Below are 22,387 nucleotides of genomic sequence, written 5' to 3'. Positions count from 1 at the left end.
TGTGCTTTGTCAGTTCGTTAAGTCTGTTAAAAAGTGTGTGACAGCGATCCCAAAATAATAATCAGACATTTTGGCTGCCTCTCTACTTGTTAGTCATAATTAATAACATGCAGCAATTTGCTAAATAATGCTTTTATTTATTTGTGAGCTTGTGTCACTGCAAGAAACATAAGTAAACACGTCTGAAGCCTTAAAATGCAGCAGAAACTTCTGTCAGTCACTTGAATTTGATTTCCTCACATGGGTCCTGATGATGCAGGATAACAATCACCCAAACTGATTCAAAATGTTTTGGGTGATGCATGTGTGTTCACTCTTTCTTTGAAATTTGCATGTACCAAAAATATCATGTTGTCATATCACACTACAGCCACTAGATGGGGCTGTAAGACAGTGTGTAGTTTGGGAGCTGAACCAGACAAATGCACTAACAGACAGACAGAGAGATTGTCAGGCAGACAGAGGGACACACAGACGGGCAGCTATACTGAACAGGCAGAAAGAGTTACAGGTGCTTTCTGCACATTTTTGACAACTTTTAAGTGTGTTTTTGTGAGTCTATGTCTGTGGTAATGCTGCCAGTTAGATGGATGGGCAGGAGTGACCTCTGTCTTTGCTGCCTGGCTAACACTCACACTCACAGACACACTCTGGTTTAATATTGATGGGTGGATGAAGGGGAAGTAGTAAGACACCTAACAAACTAAGAATGCAGTATGCAGTTAAACTCTCCCATTAGCAGCCTTTTGTGTCTCTTAGCATAAAAACTCAACCTCCTCCCCCTTTTCTCCCCTCATCCCTCTGGTTGTCACTTGTGGGAAAAAAACGGTGAGTGTGAGCAGATAATTGATAGAGACAATCAAGCAGACAGACATAAAGCAGGACAGGGAGGGGGAGGAGAGAGACCGAGTGTGTTTGAAATCAGATGCATACTAATGAGTTCCTCCTGTTCAATAAATGATGACCTCTGCCGTCTTCAAATAGAATACAGTCCGGTGTCTGGGAGGGAGACAGAGATGCTGCTGACTCCTCGTTTATCTCGTCTGCACTCATGATTTCCTCATTTCTCTTCTTTTTGCATGTGGAAAAATTAAGAATACCTTCTCTCTGTTTCCACTTAGTCCCCTTACTCATCCTCTTCCCCTGTCTTTCCCTCCTCTAGTTTTTACCTGCCATCATATATTTGTAGTGAATTAAATTGATGAGTGTGCGCACTTGAGGAAATACTGGTTCCAAAATGGTTCTTTGTGAAATGCTGAGGTTCTACCCAGAACCATTTGCTTCTAAGAACCCTTTTCATCCAAAGAAGCCTTTTTAGGAAGAAAGAGTTCTTCAAGGACTGTTGAAATCCTTGAAGAACTCTTTTGTCAGGGGTTCTTTGTATCATAATTAAAAGGTTTTTGGTAGAACCTCCTGAGTGGATTCTAGATAAAAACCCCTGAAATATAGAAAAAATATTGGTAGAAACCCCTGGGTGGATTCTAGATAAAAGCCTTGGAACATAAAAGGGTTCTTGATAGATAGTGGGCTCTAGATGAAATCCTTGGAATGTAAAGCATTCTCAGTTGAACCCACTGGCTGGGTTCTTGTTAGTACCCTTGGAAAGTGGAAAGGTTCGTGATAGAACCTCCAGGGAGGGTTCTGCGTGGAGTCCTTTCACCATAGAAGGGTTCTCCTCTTGAACCTCTCATAGGATGGTTCTTCTTTATGTCTGGTTTTACGTATAACTCTCTGAAAGGGTTGAAAATGGAACCTTTTATGAAATGTTTTACCGGGAACCAAAAAGGGCTCTCATATGGGGGCAAGTTGAAGAACCATTTAAAGTTCTAGTGAGCACCTTTATTTCTAAGAGTGTAGAATTACATTTAAAATTATTCTTCTGATCTCCCATCATCCTCGTCTCGTTGTTGTTAAATGTAATATTTTCTGTTCTATGTGAGGAACATGGTGACACAGATGAAGAGAACGATCAGCAGGTTATTGTTTTGTTAACATATTCTCAATCATTACAGACGATGGGACTGAAATAGGCAGGAATTGAGTGTGTGTGTGTGTGTGTGTGTGTGTGTGTGTGTGTGTCAGTTTTTAAGTGTGTGTGTGTGCCGAGCATCCAGCAGTTGTCAGTTTCAGGAAGTGCAGACGGCATCAAAGAGTCTCCCTGCCTCTCAATGTCAACAGTGTGTGTTGGTGTGTGTGTGTGAGTGTGTGTGAGGAGGAGGTGTCAATCAAGCTGTCAGGTGAACAGTTGATTAATGAGGCGCTGGAAATGTTTTACTGTATGAACACACACACACTCTCCATCTCTGCAGTACTGTAAATGTGTGCGTCTCACCTGCAGTGGAGTCAAAGGTTACATACCAATCTGACTTTCTGTTTTTTGTGACGGGTTGTCAATCGCTTGATTTCCTTTCTCTCTGGCAGAGTAAAGGAGGGAGACAGAAAGAGAAAGATGGAGACTGAAATTTTGCAATTTCACAGTCCAAGTTCACTCTTACATAAGCTTTCCATCGCTCTCTTTATCCCTGGATTCGTTTATTTCTGTTCAACCTTTGTTCCGTCCATTTTTAATGAATACCACAAAGTTGACACAACTCCTTATCTTTGTCTATGATCTCTCTCGCACACACACACAGATACACGCACTCATCTGTGGCTCCGGGAAAGAGCGAGTCCTTTAGTTATTTTTGCTGATTTTGTGTTTTAACTGAAAATTAATCTGCTACCAGATCACTGTGAGAGGAAACAGGAGGAGGAGGGGAGAAAGAGATGGAGGTGAAGAGAGTGTGTGTTCAAAGGAAGAGTTAAAGGTAGGAAAGTTTAGGGAGAAGGTTTGCATCAGAGCTGCAGCGATCAGTCGATTACTCGATTAGTCTGTTGAAAGAAAATTAGTTGCCAACTCCTTTGATGATCAACTAATAGTTTCATGTGCTGCTTTCCTTTGTCTTTGGGTTTTGGACTGTTGCTTTGACAAAAGAAACAGTTTCAAGATGCCACTTTGGGTTCAGGGAAATTGTGTTGAGCATTTTTTTTGCAACATTTTATTGGCTAAATTGACTCGTTTATTAACTGTCAGAATAAAACATTGTGAAGAAACATCAAATAGATAATCTGAAATTTTTTGAGACCTAATACATTTGCTGACAAAGTATCATTCCTTGGTAAATAGATACATATAAATAGTCAGTCAGTTGGTTAGCGTTAGTTAGTTTACCCTATTTTTTATGAGCTTATTTTTTTAATCCAAATTTTACTTACCGTTTCTTTTATTTTGCACTTTGCACAGGCTCCGAGCTGTTTGATTATGTGCTCTAAACTCCCTCATTTTTGTATTTCACTGGAGTGCTGCTCTATAAATCTTTTAATCTGGAAAGCATTTTGTGTTAAGCATGAAAAGGTAAAATAATTGTTAAAGCAGCCAGGCACATTAAAAACCAATAAATTACACACACAAAAATACACAGTAGTGGTCCCGATACACAGTTAAAATGCTCTAAAATGAGAAGTATGTAGAAAAATGAGTGGATTAATTCATCATGTTTATGAGTTTTTGTTGTTTATGTGTTTTTCTCTCCTCCCCTGTGTTTGCAGATAGAGAACCTGCAGGATCAGCTGAGGGATAAAGAGAAACAGCTGAGCGGCCTGAAAGACAGAGTCAAGTCTTTACAGACTGACACATCCAACACGGACACAGCACTGGGAACACTGGAAGAGGCTCTGGCTGAGAAGGTACATGCACACACACACACACACACACACACCACACTTGATGCCGGTCAACCTCAGGTCAATCCCCGAGCAAGGTTACATTAATAAAACCACTATGAGCGAAACCGCCGACCACCCACGCAATGACCAGATGACTCTGGATAAATGGAAATGAACCAATAATCACATCGGCTGTTTCATTATTAAATCATTCACAGCCTGAGTTTATAAAAGGTTACAAGGAACCATCCAACATGCAATCACATGGAAAGGACCGCTGGGAATAGAACCAACAACCACACTGTCACTGCCTGGGCCTAAACATTCAGGTACCGGAGCCATAAAACAGTCCCGGGCACGAGAATTGAACCCTCAACCACCTGTTTGATGATCTGTTATTCCACAGCGAGGACTCGACCCTGATTCTGGGAAACGAACCAGTGACACTTACACCAGCGGAACACTTTCAAGCGTTTGATGAGAATATATTTTTGTACTGTAAAGTGCGATTATGTTACCGACCTGATCTCCTTCGCACGCATGAACACACACACAGGAAACAGGGCTATTAATTGTCCTGTGACTAATATTCAGGGTGTCAGTTAGATGTGTGAGTGTTGGCAGGCGGAGGTTGCCGACGACTCTACCTTCACTCAAAGCACTTTCACAACTCTTTTTTCCCCTAGATTTTCATTGTTTTTTGGTACCTTTGAATAAGTCTCTTTTTTGCTTTCTTCCTTTCTGTTTTTCCATATCTTGCTTTCCTTTTCTCTGTCACACTTTTTTCCACTCTGTGTTAAAAGCTGAGCAGGAATGAATGCTTCAGTTTTATGCATAACATCTTGTTTGTGTTTGCATACAGTATAAATAACCCTAACACCACTGGAAATCTGAATATTGAATAGTCACAGTCACCTGTTTGAATGTATATATTGAGGACCTTCATTAGCATAATGCACTTATACCCCCCAACTTTAATTTTAACTATCAAAACTACATTGCTAAACTGCCATACCTTTATCTTAAATTTAAACTTTATTCTAAATAGAGCGAAAACAATAAGTTGATAATTAATTAGTCACCAAATTAATCGAGAGCTATTTTGATAATCGATTAACGTACTTCAAAAGACAAACACTCTCATAACTCCTCTCGACTTTTAAGAACTTTGTGAATCCGTATCCTTGTGGTTTTCTTTTCGTTTCTCTGTGCAACGTGCAGCAGTAATAGGAGTGAAAGTGAATTGGCATGAAATACTAAGATTTATCATTTATTAACTTCATATTTGTCTCAGCCTGCTTCTTGTATTTCTGGGTCGGTCAAAAATATCTCAGAAGATGATTGAGTTGGCTTCAGTTGTTAGACAGTTTACATTCCTCTAAGAGGCTTGTGAAAAGAATACATCTTATTTTTGTAGCCACCTACTGTGGCATCTTGTGTCGTCCCACAGATAGATATAGAACAAACAGGCCTTAACCTCTGATCCTTGCTAGAATTTCTTTGCTTACTGTGCTTGGAAGTATTGATTTACTGCCCTACTGTAAATCTGTGAAACCCTTTAAGTTCTTCCCTCAGAGTCTGAGACACTTTGTTCAACTGAGGATTCTGTATGTTGTCTGTCTGCATATTGCACAATATATATTTAATCCTCAATCCATCAATGTTTGTGTATTTTTCGCCTGCTAAGAATTTCCATGACACGGATTATCGATATATATTTTTCTGAGCTGCTGACGCAGCTGGAACACGCAGCACATGCTGTTTACAGAATCGCTTATCAGTGTGGATGCTCACAACATTGTCATTATAGTTATTATTATAGTTGTTTTCTGCATGGTCGGCCCTTTAACCATGAAACAGCTTTTTAAAGAAGTGAAGACTGGCCAAAAACATCCTCGCTTTCAAGAAAATTTAAGGCTGAAAACTTAAATCAGTCCTCACAAAGACACAACTACAATACAAGAACACGCACACACACACAGCTCTTTGTTTTTTTTTTTGCTGCTTTTGTGTGTGAACTTTTCTACTTTTGCTTGAACTGGCGGCAGTGTTGTTCTATAGCTGGAGAGTGTCTATAGTGTTTTAGTGGTTGTGAATATTACATCTAGTGCCAGAACGTATTACGTGTCTAAAATCACTGCTGGCTGTTAGATCCTGTCACAGCTGCCATGTACATAAAGTTTAATGCGACTGTTATTAGTATAGAAACTTGATATTGAGTGACTGTGAATAACTGTTGGACCCTCTGTGTCTCTATTCTTCTAACTTTCATCCCTCCTCCTCGTCCTTGATGCCCAGGAGCGAATCATCGAGCGGCTGAAGGAGCAGCGAGAGAGGGAGGAAAGAGAAAAGGGGGAGGAGATGGAGACCAGCAAGAAGGAGCTGAAGGAGCTGAGGGAGAAAGTGTCACAGCTGCAGGCTGACCTGGCTGACCGGGAGGTAGAAGACACACACACACACTCAAACACACACATATCTGTGCTGTAAGTCAGAAAAACACATTCGCTCTGCGTCCCTGTCAAAGAAACATGATTGATCTATCACTGTAGGACAGACCTCAGATCCTCCCAGCGTCCTCGTGCTGAAGGATAACAACAATAAACAGTCACATTTCCTTGACAACGATATGCTTCATGACCAATGAAAACAGCGTCCGGAGCTGAATTCTTCTCGCTTGGTGATTCATATGAAACACCGCAGCAGAGACAGAGAGGGAGAGGCGGAGGATGACAAAGCATTTTTATTCGCCGTCTTTGCTTTATTCATTCTGCAGCGGCCGGACAGCACAATAGAAGTTACAATTAACCAGTCCAGGAAAACCAAAGTTTACCAAAACAATGTATTTTTTTATACAGAATCACTCAGGAGGCATGAACAGGTGCAACCCTTTTGTTTAGAAGCCATTCTTTTCTTAAAAGAGTCAAAGAACAGTTGTAAAACTAAATCGTGGTTAAAAACAGCATCAGATGTCAAACCAGAACCAAAAATCTCAGTCAGCAAAAATGGCGTGCATTGATATAGATTTTAGGTGATAAGGTATGGACATAAATTTTAGCCCACTGCTTGTTTCTACACTTTTTTCAGTACCAAGAGGAACAATTAATGTTTGCCCAATAAATACTTGCTGTATAGACCTATTAAAGAGCAACATCAGGTAAGATTTGGTATTTTTTTGTGATTTTGGCAACTCTAAGTTTCAGAATGCAGTTAATTTATAGACAGCTTCCTGCACCTTATACATGGCTAAATTTAGCAGCAGTTAACTGTCCATCAGGAAACTATTAATGACAGAGAGTTGTGGCGGAGCAGCCAGAGGACATCCGAGGGAAAAACAGAAAGCATTTACTCCATTAGATATGATCCACTTTCACCAAAATCTCTGACATAGTTGATGGTGCGTGATTTAGTGCTGTGAAGTGTTACACATGCCCACAAAGTCACAAAGTGTAATAACAGATGTACAGAGCGCAGAGTGGGAATGGCAGAAGCACCATAATGCAAATGATTTTGAGGCTGTTATTTTAAGGTAGGATAGTTACATCATTTTGCTGTAATAGCTGAGCTTTAGAGGTATTTTTAGGCCTACCTCTGGACAGAGCGAGGCTAATTGTTTCACCCTGCATCCAGTCTTTATGCTAAGCTAAGTTTTCCTCATTTAACTCTCCGCAAGAAAGAGAATGTATTGTATGTATGTCCCCAAAACTCTTCCATTAAAAGTTTAAAAATAGACCCTAAAATCAAAAGTGTACATGTTGCTGTAGTGAAAAGTCCTGTGTGTCATTTTTGACTTGGATTCTTCAGCTTATTTTAGTGATTGCGGGGTCATAAAACCTGTTACAGTCTCATTATATAATTTGAGAAATACATGGGAAAACTCGTGGAGAAAACAAGCATTCCTTTCTTCACTGCTAAACGCAGATGTGGGGTTTGTCTGACAACAGCAATATATATCTGTACCTAAATATAATCAGAGAGAACAGCAAGGTTTCTCTGACCAAAGCCCAGTCAAACATGATGATCCGTAGTCTGGAGTTGGTATTGTCAGTCAAGGGTAAAATTACACGTCTGAGTGTCTCTCCTTCTGGTCTCGTTGGTTTGTGTTTCACCGGCCCTACAGTACCAAAAGAGGAAAAGACCAGAAAAGAAAGGGAGAGACACTTCACGGATGGAGGGATTGAGCTGGAAGAGTGAGAAAAGAGACAAGTCATGGGAAAAGGTTTTGAAGAACAAGGGACAAAGTCAGTCTCACAACTGTGTCAGATGGCCTCAAAGGATGATTAAATTTTCATTCAACTTTGATTTTATTTTTTAAATATTAGCCATCACGCCTATATGTAATGTTAACATTGTATCACCAAGTTAAGATCAGAATTCAGCGACATAGCTTAAGGAAAATTATCCAAAGGAACAGGAGACAGGAGCAGTCAACTTGGGGGGGTTGTTAGGAAACTTATTTGGATAAGAACATGAAGGAGTTGCAGTTGACAGGTAGATTTCCTGGAGCAAATTTGAACTTGCACAGATGCAATCTTACTGTGCTGTGGGGGATTTGCTCTCTTTCACTTTTACATCATAATAAATTTAAAAGGAATTATTTTCGTAAGTACATCATAACTTGTGGGGAAGATTGTCAAAAACATATAAATACCCAAGTTGTAATGTTGTTGTGTTTCAGACATCAGTGTTGGATCTGAAGGAGAAGGCGTCCTCTCTGGCCTCCTCCACTCTGAAGAAGGACAACAGGCTGAAGACTCTGGAGATCAGCCTGGAGCAGAAGAAAGAGGAGTGTGTCAAACTAGAGAACCAACTCAAGAAGGTCAGCGTGAATGACTTATTAGAAAGCTAATCAACTTTGGTGCGCCTTGGTAACTCACTTAATAGAGCGTGCTCCCCATGTACTGAAGCTGAACCTTGTCCTGACAGCTGGGGTTCGAGTCCAGCCGGTGGCCCTTTGCTGATTGTTGTACTCTGTCTCGCTCACCTTTCCTGTCTCTCTTCACGTGTCCTAGCAAAGACAGAAAGAATAATCATACAAATGAAAGAGAATTAGTCTTCTAGGGTATATTTAGGCCAGCCCAAATCAGTCTTTTAGCATATCAAGATTGATTTTAGAAAGTCTGGACAGCAAAAAAAAAAACACGAAATGTGATTTTTGCAAACAGGATCCAAGCCACATCAGGAGGTGGTTTGAAATGCAATTCCAATAGGATTTCTGTGGATGTGTCTCAGTCAGGACACGAGTGGTCTCACATAGCTAGACTTCTCTCCACAGTGTTCAGCGCTGACACATTCACATTCTGCTATAACTGCAAAAAAAACACCCTGCCTTGTTTGGATTTCATTCAATGCTAAGCCCAGGATGCAACGATGGTGCTGCTGCAAAATAGTGTTGAGGAGGAACTTGTTGGTAGCTTGTTAACATTTATTAGCGTCCCAGGTGCCATGAAAATAAACTGTCTGCTGTCCTGTGTACACCAGCTTGACAGTGCAGTTGTTTGGAGGGTGTCATAGCGTACGTAGATACTTATGCCTATGTCATTACTACAGCAACCCATGCAGATGTTTGGACGCACAAATCCAATCTGATCACTTGCAAATAACGGTGTCGTCAGTCTGTCTTAAGGATCTGATTTGAGAAACAAATCTGATGTCCCTGTAGTCTGAACTAAGCTGAACTTAAATGCGAGCTGAAAAACATAAATTCTCTAAGTTTGGCACTCGTCTTAGTTTACATTTGAACCAAAACAGGTGAATTAAACAGGTTTTAACTCAAATTTAATGATTGTCATGATAGATTAACAAAATTAACCAATAAACGCATAAATTATTTGAATATCAATGGTGAAAAAAATCAGTTCAGACGTAAACCCAACTGAACACACAGATGGAGGATTTTAAACTGAAGAACCCCTCGTCTCTTTCTCACCTTTCTTGTTTTACCTTAACTGTTTTCCAAGAGAGAAGACTGCCTGTGTGTGTGTGTGTGTGTGTGTGTGTGTGTGTGTGTGTGTTTGCATATCACATATTCTCTCCCACACAGCAGCCTATAAAATGGTGTGTGTGTGACGGCTTGCTGACAGCCTTACAGTCATTTTCACAGAGTGGAGTAGACAGCAGCACCACCACACCCTGAATGTGTGTGTGTGTGTGTGTGTGTGTGTGTGTGTGTGTGTGTGTGTGTGTGTGTGTGTGTGTGTGTGTGTGTGTGTGTGTGTGTGTCTGAAGGTGTCAGTGGATCTCTGGTGTTTCTCTCATCAGAGGTTATTTCTTAGTCTCTTTCTGTTAGGATGGATGGAAAAGACACTGAAAACTTGTCTGTGTGTGTGTGTGTGTGTGTGTGTGCGTGAACTGATTGACATTGTACATATGACAGTGTGTGTGATGTTTTCCTTTCTTATTTGTCTTCTTCTCTCTCCCTTCTTCTCTTCCCCCCACCCAGATCTTCTTATAATATCGTCAGACACCCAAACATTTCCTCTCCACATAAAGACCTGTAAAAACTGTTGCGCACTTCCAAAACTAATAGGGTTTATGTATTGTGTGACTAAGGCGTGTGCACACACACACACACACACGCACACACACACACACAAAGTCAATCTGTCCCAAGAGCAACATTTGCTTCTGGGAAACACACACAGCTGGTCTAACCTCTAAGCTGGTTATAAGATTTTTTCTCTTTGTATTATTTCGTTTGTTTATTTTTCCTCGTTGTCGGCATCTTTCGTGTAACTGAGCAGAGCAGCAGAAAGAAGAAAGTCACTGCAACTAATTTGCTTTTTACTTCATGCTCGTACGAAACTTAACATAAATCAGCATTGTGTGCGTTTGTGTGTGTGGAAACCAACTCAAACCCAAGACACCATATGTGAGCCCTTGGTTTAGAGGAGCAACAGGAGCTGAGCAATGAACGGCTGTGGACAGGGTCTGCACAAAAAACTATTTTAGCCACCAAAAAAAGGCCCACTTTAAAAAGTCAGTTTAAGTGTAAGCTATATTTAGAATATTTTCACTGCTCGATTTTGGGGTCTGACAGCCTTTTTCCACTGTGAAACCGCAGTGTCTTATTCTCACTCAACCAGACTCAGTTGGTGAACATGAGAATTGCTGGTAAAAGTAAAAGTAATTATAATAATACATATACAATAATACACTGATTATAACTGCTTCAAATAATCTGAACTATCCCTTTTACAGTACTGTAACTGAATAACACAGCAACATTTATGACCAAATACCTGCAGAATTAATGACATTGACATCGGCCTCAGCTGAACTGAATCAAAAGTATGGCAACATGCTAACGTGAGACAGTGAACCTGCTGAACATCAGCAGGTTAGCGTTGTTACTGTGAGCATGTTACCATGCTGAAGGTAGCATTTAGCTCTAAGCGCCATGGTTTAGAGCCACGAGTGTTGCTGTAGACTTGTCATCTGTTTTCGCTCAGCAGATCAAACTGATTTTTATTACTTTATGGCCTCATACATGGAGAAGTCCTTGTGTTTTCTGCTGTAAGACGACTCCACGCTGAAAATTATTTTGAAAAAGTCAAGAACATGCTAATGAGCTGAGTCGTCATCCCCTGATTTAAAAAAATAAACACGGTTAAACAACTGTTATTATATTTTAAAAATGGATTAATACTTGCAGTTCTAAACAGAAACAAAGGAGCACTAAATGCATTGCATGTTTGAAGTACTCTTTGTTTGTATTAGCCAGACGTGGTACTGCTTCACTTAATTACATTAGATTTTATCATAACTGATGTGGCCTCATTATGTTAAAGCATCTCTGTTTCAAACATCCTACAAAATGTACCTGATATTGAGATTGTAATGTCTCTAAAGTAAAAGTCTGGTAAAGGAAAATATACAAATCTTGTATCCGCTCCCTAAAAGAATGTGAATGTCAATCTATCAACCAAAGGCCAATTATAGACCAATTATCCTCTTAAACAGTTTGTCACTTTCATCAAATCCATCAACCCATCCTCAGCACGCTTGTTGTTATTGGCATATCCTTTTAAATCCGACCTTATTTCTTCCATTAACTGGTGGTCACCTACGGTAATTTTGAAAGCTAACACTTGGTTTATTTATAATAATTAATTTCTATTCCAGGCTCAGAGTGCAGCGGCAGATTCCCAGGCCAGCACTGAACTCTCTGAACGCATCTCCTGCCTGGAGCAGGAAGTGGCCCAGCACAAAGAGGATGCTGGAAAGGCCCAGTCGGAGGTGGAACGGCTTCTGGAGATCCTGAGGGAGATGGAGAATGAAAAGAATGACAAGGAGAAAAAGATCCATGAATTGGAGAGGTGAGAGATGAGGATAAAAAGATGCAGATGTTGAATCTGAAAAGAAAATCTAGAAAATTGGATTCCTAAAACATTACTGCATCTTCCTCTTTCCTCTGTTAACTTAAATCAGTAGAAAACAACAGGAAAAGACTGACTTTACCTGTTGAATTAAAATTTTTACTGGACTCCTTTCCATTCAATTTCAAGCTGTATAGTCTGTGGTAATCTTCCCTGCAGTACTAATCCATTAGTTTTCCCTTCTTCTCACCTCTTCCTCTCCCTTCTTTTTTCCCCTTTTCTTCTTCCATTTCGGTTTAATTTCTTTTGTCATCTTTACTTCACTCACATGTGCATAACTATGTATGCATTCATGTGATTCTACATCCGTGTGAGTGCGTTTATGTTCGTTTGTGTGCGGGTGCGCGTGCCCATCACACCCCAGAAACCCCTCTGCTTCACATCTGTGGCGTTCTCAGCAGTCGCGAAAACAGGCCCCTCCCCCCGCTGCCTCTCAGCAGCCAATGGGGGGGCTGGTGTGGGACTACTTGGGCACGTGAGTGGCTGGTGCTCCTGTCAGTCAATTAGACAGATGCACGACAAAAAAACTCACCTTGCTTGTCGGAGGACGGGATATGACAGCACTATAAAAGCAACCCAGTCCCATGTGGAAAAGTTACGTGGAATTAAATGCCTTCTTATTGCTTTGCAAATGAATTTGGTGAACCACCCATTTTTTCCTGTTTTAGACTGAATCTCTAATCTACAGAGCGATACTTTACCACTGGATAGATCAGAGATTCTTACACTGAGATTGTAAAAAGTTTACAAAAAGACACAAATTGATAAATTGAAAAAGAAATGACACACAGAACGCTAAGTGCAATAAAAAAAATAATGATTTCTGTAAGTACAGTAGTAGATAATATGCAATATATTTTAAACCACCTAAGTATACCATAAGAAAATAATCACAAAGTTTTCATAGAATTCTAAAGAACATATAGAGAAACGCACTTGTAGAGAAAAGAAGAGAAAACTAGACCTCTTTTCCTTCCTTTTTTGGCCAATCACTGGTCAGTAAAATGGTTGAGTGATTGTTGAGTCTCATTCCCAAAATGTCAGTATGTGATAGGGGTGTAATGATCCATCCATCTGGACTGATATATTGATTTAATGGCGAATGATCCAACAGTGATGCTTTGATTATTATTGATTAAAAGTGAAAATCCATATCATCATATTTAAGATAGCTTTTATTTTGAAATTCCAGCATTATATGTCAGTATCGCCCACAAGCACGCCTAAAGATTGAGACTCTGTCTTAACAATTGGTTACTGCACCTTGTAATTGAGAAAATAATAAGCAGATTAACTGATAATGACCAGTATTTGCAGCCTTATGTTTTTTTCTTGTACTTCATCACATAAGAAGAAAATAAACTTGTCAAGAGATTTCTCAAGCTGGCAAGCCTTTTCCACATGGGACAGAGCTGAGTATGTTCACTAATAATCGCCATAAAAGAGTTGCAGCATTTGTTGAATGTTCCCCAAACTTCTCTAATACGACATATTTGGACTGTCTGCAGATTAAAAAAAAAAAAATCCCCTGAAGTGCAGTTATTGGGCTTGGCACCAGTTGTGCTCTTACACATCTGCGCATCAGCAGAAGTTTTCGCCGTCTGTTATATTGCATTATGACAAGCCAAACTGCTCCCAAAAGTTTGTAAAATGAGGGCACAGTTTGACACCAGAGTCTCTGCTGTGCAGCCTGAAAGTCTTTGAGCCTGTGTTCCTGTCAATGATGCAACTCTTTCATTTAGTGGCTCTGTTTTCACGCTTCACTTTTGTTTTACTTTCAGCCGAGGATGCCTGACTTACAGAGTTTAACACACTCTTTTTCTTTCATTAGGAGTCTGGACAGTTTACTCCATTTTTATTTATTTTCTTTACGCTAATATGAATGGTTTGTCTGTTTCTAACGACTTTTCTACCTGTCTGTAACTTTGACTCAACCTGTCTGTCTATAACTCTTTATGTACACTAAATCTACCTCATTAGCTGGTTGTAATCTTAATCTGTCTTTTCTTCCTGCCTCTGTCTGCATGCCTGCCTGCGTCTGTGTTTACCTGTCTTCCCGTTTGATTCTGGCTGGCTGTTGTTTTGCCTGTCTTTCTATTTATGACTATGAGCAGGGGCTTGCCTTTTAAGCAGGGTCAGGTGTCTTCATCTCAAGGCCAGCAGTTAAATAATAAGGTTTGAAGTGTACTAAGAGGTTGGACTGGTTATATTTTAGTCCGAACAGTGAGGATAAAGTTTGTCTTCGGGGGTTAGACAGATCAGAGCTGTCTGTGGCTATAAAAACTGGTCCATCTGTCTGTCTGTATGCCTCTCGATGCCTTTGATTTCTGAACTATCATATGCTTTCTGTCTGCGCCGTCTCTCTTTCATCTTTTCCTCCAGTTTCTTCCTTGGACATGATCTCTACCCGCTCCAACTCTGAACTCATCTACCCGTCTCTCTTTTTCTGTCTGTGTGTTTAGTAGTTTGACTTTAAGACTAATGGTTGCTAATGATTTTAGGGAGATTCAGTGTTTCCTCACTGCGTCTCCGTCTGGCCAGTAGAAATACTAGACTATTAATAATTCAGCACCTGCTGACTTCAAACTGGTGGGTTTTAACTCTGTGTGGGTGTGTTTTATTTAGTCCGCCAGTAGCCACAGATGCAGATTTACAGCAGTACTAGCTTTGTGAATAACATTGTAATGTAACTTTATAACCATTTAAAATTGCAGACGGTTAAGCTCTTAAGCGCTCACATCAAATGTATTTAAGAGATGTTTCATTCTCCCTGTGGATTACAATAAAATAAAGGCTTCTCCACAACTGATATTTAATATCTGAACTTTGCAGGCTGCTATTAGGAAACTGGAAAGGTATTAAATCTCAGCTTAGTACGTAAAGTATGTTTGAGAACAGTATCTTGTAATAGTAAAATTAAGATTAAGTAGATTTTTATGAGGAAATGTAACTTCCTCGTTTTACACACTGGCACACACACAGTCATTACTGTGAAGTAAGTGGTTTGTAGAGGTTATATTAGAGAGTGTAAGGATGTATGATACTTTTTACATCCCCACATTTAGTGGTTTCATTTAGCTGTTAGACGAATGATGAGGGAAAGTATCCCTGGCTAACTAAAGGCTGCGGTTGAGTGTTGACATGGTGAAACACAGTCATGAAAAGGGCAGAACTGACTGTTAGCTAAATACCCCTCTTAGTTAAGCTACTGTTGCTAGCCTTCTCAAGCTCAAACATAATGCAGCTAACAATGATAATGCATCAGATTTACCACTTAAAAGTCTTAATAAATCTTAAATGTTCATTTAATGGGAAAAAAGATTAGACTGTTCTTATATTAGGCTACTAAACTAGTTTGCCCAACATACTAACAACTGCAGTTTACCTTGAAGCAGACAAACATACTGTTCAATTACCTTTTTATACTGTGGTCCTGAAAAGGCTAAAAAAAACTACGCACCCCAAACCTTTTTCAATACATTTGTTTATTATAGCACCCTAAACTTTATAAATGCAGAGTAGGGCTCCTCGTTATATGGAAGAATCTAAATCTTGACTGGCCTGCAATGTTCAGGGAGGATGTTTAGTGAAAGGGGAATTGGTATGATTTTTATTTTTCCTCTTGTGTTAGTTCTTACTTGATCCAACTGTAGCTGTAAAAATATTTAGCGTGGTGGTTTTGAAAGCCATGGATTAACAAATGTTCCCTGTTTAAGTTATATTCAGCAACAGGCCTTTTTGAACCCACAAGCACTGACCCTGCAAAATAAAGTGTACTAATACCGACTTTATCCCAAGGCTACCTAACTCTGCTGTGAATTATAAGACATAGCCTCGAGCTAACAGGTACGTCAGAGGAGGATACATGCGCCTCTGGCCAAATCTTAGCTTGGCACGAAGGCTAACCCAGGGCTACAAGTGAGCAGCGGGAACATTACTAATGAAAAGATCAGATGTGGGTTAAACAAGGGTAAAAATCAACCCTCCCTCTCTCCCATCTAGTTTAAATCCAGCTGTAATGGTACCAGGTTATTTATTTCAGTAACTAGGATGGTAATTGGAGCGGACTGAGTGACTTCACACTGAGGGGAAATGGAGCTGAAAATCTGCCCTGATGGCCAAAATAAAGGATTTGGACAGAAGAGTGGAAAACAGAGAGGAAGAGAGGGAAAGAAAGAGGAAAAAAGGAAAGGAAGGTGTGGTGCTGAAGGGAGAAAAACAGCGAAACAGAAATGAAATAACGGGCGGAGGCATGGAGAGAAAAAGAAAGAAAAGAACAGACAACATGGTGAGGAGAGGGAAACATAAAACAAAAACTGACAGAAAAGGCTGGAAAGGGAAGAAATAGAGAGAAAAATGAAGGAGATGTAGAGTATAAACTTGAGTAATGGGAAATTAGAGAAGTTTATTGCGTGTTATATTGTTCTGTAATGGACAATTTGTCTCTGGCACACCGTCATTAGCGTGCATTCCCAGGCATAAGCTCACCCTCGAGTTTTGGGCTCTGCCAGTTCAACCAAACATACGAGGAGTGATTGTAGGAGCTGAATACATTTGGGGTCAACCAATTAGGGAAGTGAATTTTCTTCAAATTCCATATCTTAAATAATTACATGCCATATGCCTTTTGGTGGGAGACTTTCTCCACAAATCCACATACTGCGTAGTTCTCAAGTGGCCCCAGCGGGAAGCCAAAGAAGTCGTCTGCAGTATCAAAACCATTGAAGAAGAAATAATTCATAGTGAGCAGCACGCTCTCAACTCATGCTTTGATTGGCTAATTGCTCGCTTTCTATGGTTTGTGATTGCAGTTTCGTCTGTCTATGTGTGTGTTGTGGTAGAGGTCATGTGAGGTGAGCGGGCCTCTCATAACCCTCAATACTGATGCCTGTATTTAACCCGTCTATGTGACTGTCTGTCTGCCTGCCTAGCTCCCTGCTCGGTCATGCCTGTCTCCCTGTTTATGGCTGTGTTGCACCAACAAGGATTAATTTTTCAAGCCAATTAAATCGTGCTTTAATTTAAAAAGATTATGCTGCACCAAACTTTTTAACTAACTTAGAAATTAAGAAAGTTTCAGTTTAAACTCAGTTTAGTTTTTACTCTAAACCTAAATTATATTTATTTCTCTTGCCCCAGAACTGTAAACTCTTTTGCTGTTGTGAGCAAAGTAATCAAGCTCTTCGAAGAAAGATAAGGGACAGACTTGGCTCCTCTTGTGTTTTATGATGCCTCTTTCTTTCATTCCAGTTGATAATTCGGCCAAAAAGTTTTAGTCAAAGGAGAATTTAGAGCTTCTCTGCCAAGTCAACTTGAGTAGGCTAGCTAGGCTAGCTAACTCTGTAGCTGGCTTGCAAACTATGCAACATTTTTAGCTAGTTAGCAAAATATATTAGTTTTCTTTTTACTTTTTAGCTAGGTAGCAAACAGTGTGGCTTTTTTTATTGAACTGAGATTAGTTTTGTGTTTTGTGCAACAAAGCTCTGCTTAGTTTTAAATCTGGATTTACTCATGTTAAACCTAGTTTCAATAAACTCTGATTAGAGCTAATCTAAAATTTAATTAATCTTTTTTGATGCAACCCAGTCTATATGTCTGCCTGCACTGTCTCTCTAGCTGTCTCTCTGTCAGCTCCTCTGTCTCTCATCTCTTTCCTCTTTGAATAGTGATGAAGCTGGCTAAACTAGCGCTCAACTCCTGTCTCACCTTTCCCTCTCCTTCTCTGTCTCTTTTTCCCTTTCTTTTATCTTTACAATGCAACGCTGTCTCCTGCTCTACCCAGTCTTGCCTCAAGGTTAGTACCGCACGCCTATCTTTCTTCTTCTTCCGTCACTGTCTCTCTCTTTCCTCTCATCGCGCTCTCCTTCATTGTCATACTTCTTGTCCTTGCATTGAGACAGTCTCTCATCTCCCTCGCTCTGTCATAAACTCTGTTTTTAATCATTCTCATCATGTCTGTCTGTCTGTCTTTGAAGGAGACACCTTGACTTTCACTCTGCTCTCTTCCTCTGCCACATCACTGTCTCTTTGAAGAGAGGAAACATTATTGTTTCTTTCTTGCACCCTCCATTATAGCGCCCTGCTAGTCTTGTCACGATGCTGGCACTAAGTTCAAATTTCAGGCTACCACAGCAAACAAGAAGCAATGTATCGCCATCATTAAGTTGGACAGCTGTGAACTTTTACTCTGAGTTTTTCTAACTTCTGTTGGGTTTCTTTGTGGCCTTGTGGCTTTTATAAAGAAATCACTCCACATTTAGTTCCTGTCAATACTATAGTTCAGACACTATTTTAACTGTGCAACCAAGATTTCAGAACCTTTCATGGTCCGTGACTTTATATTTCGGTCTGAAAATTGCAACGAACATTGGAAATAGACTGTTAAGTTGTTGTGTGGGCTTAAAGGAATAGTTCAACCCCTTGGGGAATACACTTATTTGCCCTCTTGCTGAGAGTTTGAGGAAAGATTAACGCTATTAATTTGTCAGCTGATAAATCAGGCTGATCATCTGGCAGCAGAGAATCAGCATCGTCCGATGTCTGAGCTCACAAAGCTGATGAACAGAAAAAGTCTGCAGATGCATCTCCAGGCAACCCTGTCAGTGTGGCTGCTGCTGAATGATGTGAGCAATCCCCCCTCTGAGTTTTGGGAAGGTCGGTGAAAAGATGAGCCCTGTATTGTAACAGTCATGCTATGCTATGCATCTTTTCTATATTTTAACATATTTCCCCCGTCATAAAACTGGCTAGCATTAAATATATGTTAAGTTATAATGTATAGACTAATGCAGCTGGATGGCATATCTGACATACTGTACCCTGCTGTCCCTTAAAGGTCCAGTGTGTAAGATTTATGGGGGTTTATTGTCAGAATATGACATAAATAGAATAATTATGTTTTTATTAATATATTACAGAAGCAAGCTCTAAGAAGAAGCTCTAAATATTAGCATCAGCTATTGAGAAGCCCATACTGGTCAACCAGGAAGTCAGTGAAATAGTCTGGCAAATAACCACCACAGCTAAGCTAACTCACTGCTGGATGTCACAGTGAGTGTGAAAGAGCGGTGTGGAGTATTTAGTGGCATCTGGCGGTGAGCTTGCAGACTGGACTGGACTACTTTAGATGGTGGAGCAACATGGTGGCATCTGTCAAAGAGGACAACACCCTCTGTCGATATTCTAAGATAATGAAAGCACAATGATTCTTATTTTCAAGCAATTATACAAAAATGATGACATGCTTAAGAATATTATGTTCCTTTTCTGCCCTGTAAACCTGTAAACAGATATCGTCTTATTCTTGTAAAGAAAGTGAATATGTCTAAATATTTCTATGTAAAGACTGGCTCTAAAAGCATTGTCCATATCCCAAGATCAAAAACATCTTTTTCTTCTCTTTTGACTTTAAAATATTCCTATCTGTGCTCAGGAGGTGACTCTGTAATGAGATTTCAGCATGCAAAACCCAAAGTCTGAATTTGGTCCTTTTCTAACAGACATATCAAAGTCATATTGAAATTTCTCTGACCTACACATTGTGATCGACCACATAATAACCACTTCTCCCGTCTGTTTCCTGCATAAATCTGGTGGTCTGAGTGTTTTGTGCGCTCTCCTCTGCTGTAAAGGTCTCCGCGGTGCCAGCTCCTTCTTTGCTCATTCTTTCTTTTTCAACTTCCAGAGCCACTGTTCCCCCTGCCGTCTTGTCAGCTTTTTGAACGCTGTTGTTCTTGTGTTTTGTGATTCAACTCTAGAGGGGGAAAAAAAACAAAAGAAAAAAGTTAGCATTGCCTTGCCGTCTAGTAGACGACAGAAGACTTCTTTTTCTTCTTCTGTCCTTTTTTGTGTTTTTTTTTTCCTCGTCTTTTTTTCTGGTTGTTTTGATCTTGGGCTAAGGAACTCCTCATCCACTGCCAAATGTCTGACAGCAAGGCTTCTGTAGCTTAAAAAGGAATTGCATTGTGTTTCTTCGTGTGTTTGTGTGTGTGTGTGTGTGTGTGGATGTGGATGTGTGGATGTGTGTGATCCCTTTGAGGTCCCGTATGACTCTGAGCATTGAGGTGGTGCAGGGATTTGTCAGCTAATGGGTGACAACAAGCAGGCACACACACACAAACACACACACACACGCCATCACAGACCCGTGCACATTGTTGTTTATTTTCTGTTTTTTCACACACAAACACACATGCAAGAAGGACTTTTCCAGCTAATAGGTGACAACACAACAGTGGGGATGACTGCTGAGAGTTATCTAATTAAAATACCTGCATACACACACACACACACACACACTGCTTGTAGTACTGAGGGAAAATGAAAAACAAGCTTTTTGCTCACAGTTTTGTTTACGCGTATTCAGAAAATAGACAGATCTACAGTACAGCTTACAGTGGCTGCTCACTGTAAATTGTGCCTTTTATCCTATTATATTTTGTTTTGTAGACTTGTTATATTAACTCTTGTGTTTTGTTGTTTCTCTTCCTAATTGTTTGGGATCTCATGAAGGCAAAATCAACCGCTTTTCTTTTCTTCTGGCCTTATTAAAACCAAATATATATCCAGTGATTAATTGGTTATACTTTCCCACAAACTAAGTTTGCCACATTTGATGGAAGCATAACTGTTATACCAAATAAGGAAATATTTTATGCTTTACATGTTAAATGGGTGATGACATTCCCAGAATGTCCTAAATGCTCCCTGAAAGTCCACCAAATAATGTTCCTGTACTCTGATGAATTTCATCATGAACATGACAGTTACAAGGCAACATCCTTTACATCAGCTGGAAACATACAGTTTCTAGTTTTTATGGTTTCCTAAATGTTCCCTGAACTTCTTGAATGTTCCCTAAAAGTCTGCTAGATAACATCCTCCCTACCCTTTAAAGAACCTTTTAAAGAACTCCATATCGTGACCGTCCCGGAAAGTTCTGTTTTATTTATGTCCCAAAAGTCCTCTTTATGGTGCCATGTTACGCCTAAAGAATGAAAACAGTTCTGAATTAAATGTTCTCATGTGACTGACAGGGAACAATATGGGAATGTTCTGATTATGTCCCAAATGTTGACTGTAATATGGTCACAAAATAACCAAAATGGAACTTCCCCTTTAAGCCATATAGGGAACTTTGAACTGCAACACTTTCATAACCACGAGATGATTTTCTACAAACGTCCTGTAATGGTTCGGGACATAAGTCATATTTAAAGCACTTTTGAGAACAATATTCAAGTTCTCCAGAACCTCCCCTCCTATGTGGGTGTACAATATTATTATCACATTACTTACATTTGGGGTCAATTAGTTAGAGAACAAACTTTTAAAACTCCAATAACAGAAATCCAGAAACACTTATTTGGGATTTGGGAGGTGTAGTGCTGCATGAACAGTACTATCAACACTAGAACTGCAGCAATTAGCTGATCAATCAAAATAATCAGCAACCATTTTGATAATCATCTAGTGATTTCTGGCAAACCAGTTGTGAGGAGCTGTTGCTTTTCTCATCATAAATGACAGGAAAGTGAATAAATGTTGTTTTTTGACATTTAGTCGAGTAAATGATATCTTAAGAATGTGGCTCGTTGGTCTAGGGGTATGATTCTCGCTTAGGGTGCGAGAGGTCCCGGGTTCAAATCCCGGACGAGCCCTGGTTTTGGGCTCATCAGTGGTTACACTTTCACAGCACGAAGGTCCTGGTTCTGACTGGGCCTTTCTGTGTGGCATTTTCTCCCCAGGCACTGCACAGTGGCTGCCTCCTAATGCTACGATGGGTTAAATGCAATGACTCAGTATTGTCCTTTGGAATTGTATACTTTACAATTCAGTTAAAGAAAACAGTCATGAGTTGTTGCCCACAAAATATACATATCTTATGTGTATAAGAAATTCTGTGAAGTTTCAAACTTTTTGTTTTTTGAGCAGTTAAAGATCCAAAACCCCAAACAGAACGTTATGTTTAAATGAATGCTACTATATTTCACTACTTGCATTTATTTTATGCATGCAGTTAGCAGCAAACTGTAAGTATTGAGATGTAATAATCTTCGTGTGCTGTTGACTCATCAACCGTAAAATCTAGTGTTCAGATCAAAAGATGAATTTGAGGCTGAAGAACAGAGTGTCTGTGTTTAATTCAGGGACTTTGTTGTTCTCCATGTTAAACAAAGACATGGCCAAGATCAACTCCAGCTCTCTGTCACATGCTTACACTGTTACTATTATCTAAACACATTGCCTTTAGTTGTATGGTTAGTTCTGAAATATGAATATATGCCATGACTTTTATTTATTTTCAC

General features: G+C 39.8%; 1 protein-coding gene and 1 non-coding gene across 10 annotated transcripts in view; both read left to right on the top strand.

Moving 5' to 3' along the window:
- LOC146306804 (ELKS/Rab6-interacting/CAST family member 1-like) overlaps nt 1-22,387 on the top strand; it is a 158,535-nt gene that overhangs the window by 51,077 nt on the left and 85,071 nt on the right. For 5 of the 9 annotated variants that reach the window (XR_014768957.1, XR_014768956.1, XM_084710653.1 and 2 more), the window contains 5 exons: nt 3,589-3,726; nt 6,004-6,144; nt 8,381-8,521; nt 11,827-12,020; nt 17,863-17,874. Coding sequence is in view for 6 of the 9 variants with exons in the window: in XM_084710653.1 (XP_084566779.1) it covers nt 3,589-3,726; nt 6,004-6,144; nt 8,381-8,521; nt 11,827-12,020; nt 17,863-17,874 (626 nt within the window). In the remaining 3 variants the exon portion in view is untranslated. Of the gene's footprint in view, nt 1-3,588; nt 3,727-6,003; nt 6,145-8,380; nt 8,522-11,826; nt 12,021-12,444; nt 12,556-17,862; nt 17,875-22,387 lie in introns of all 9 variants that reach the window. The other 4 variants (XR_014768958.1, XM_084710656.1, XM_084710654.1 and 1 more) reach the window with 2 other exon arrangements.
- Nucleotides 21,668-21,739, top strand: trnap-agg (transfer RNA proline (anticodon AGG)). The gene has a single exon. It is a non-coding gene; the product is annotated as a tRNA-Pro (tRNA).

Source organism: Lutjanus erythropterus, chromosome 22 (assembly GCF_056507025.1).
Source record: "Lutjanus erythropterus isolate fLutEry1 chromosome 22, fLutEry1.hap2, whole genome shotgun sequence".
Classification (NCBI taxonomy): Eukaryota; Metazoa; Chordata; class Actinopteri; order Lutjaniformes; family Lutjanidae; genus Lutjanus; species Lutjanus erythropterus.
The sequence above is the reverse complement of the archived record's forward strand: the minus strand, read 5'-3'. Positions and strand labels throughout refer to the sequence as shown.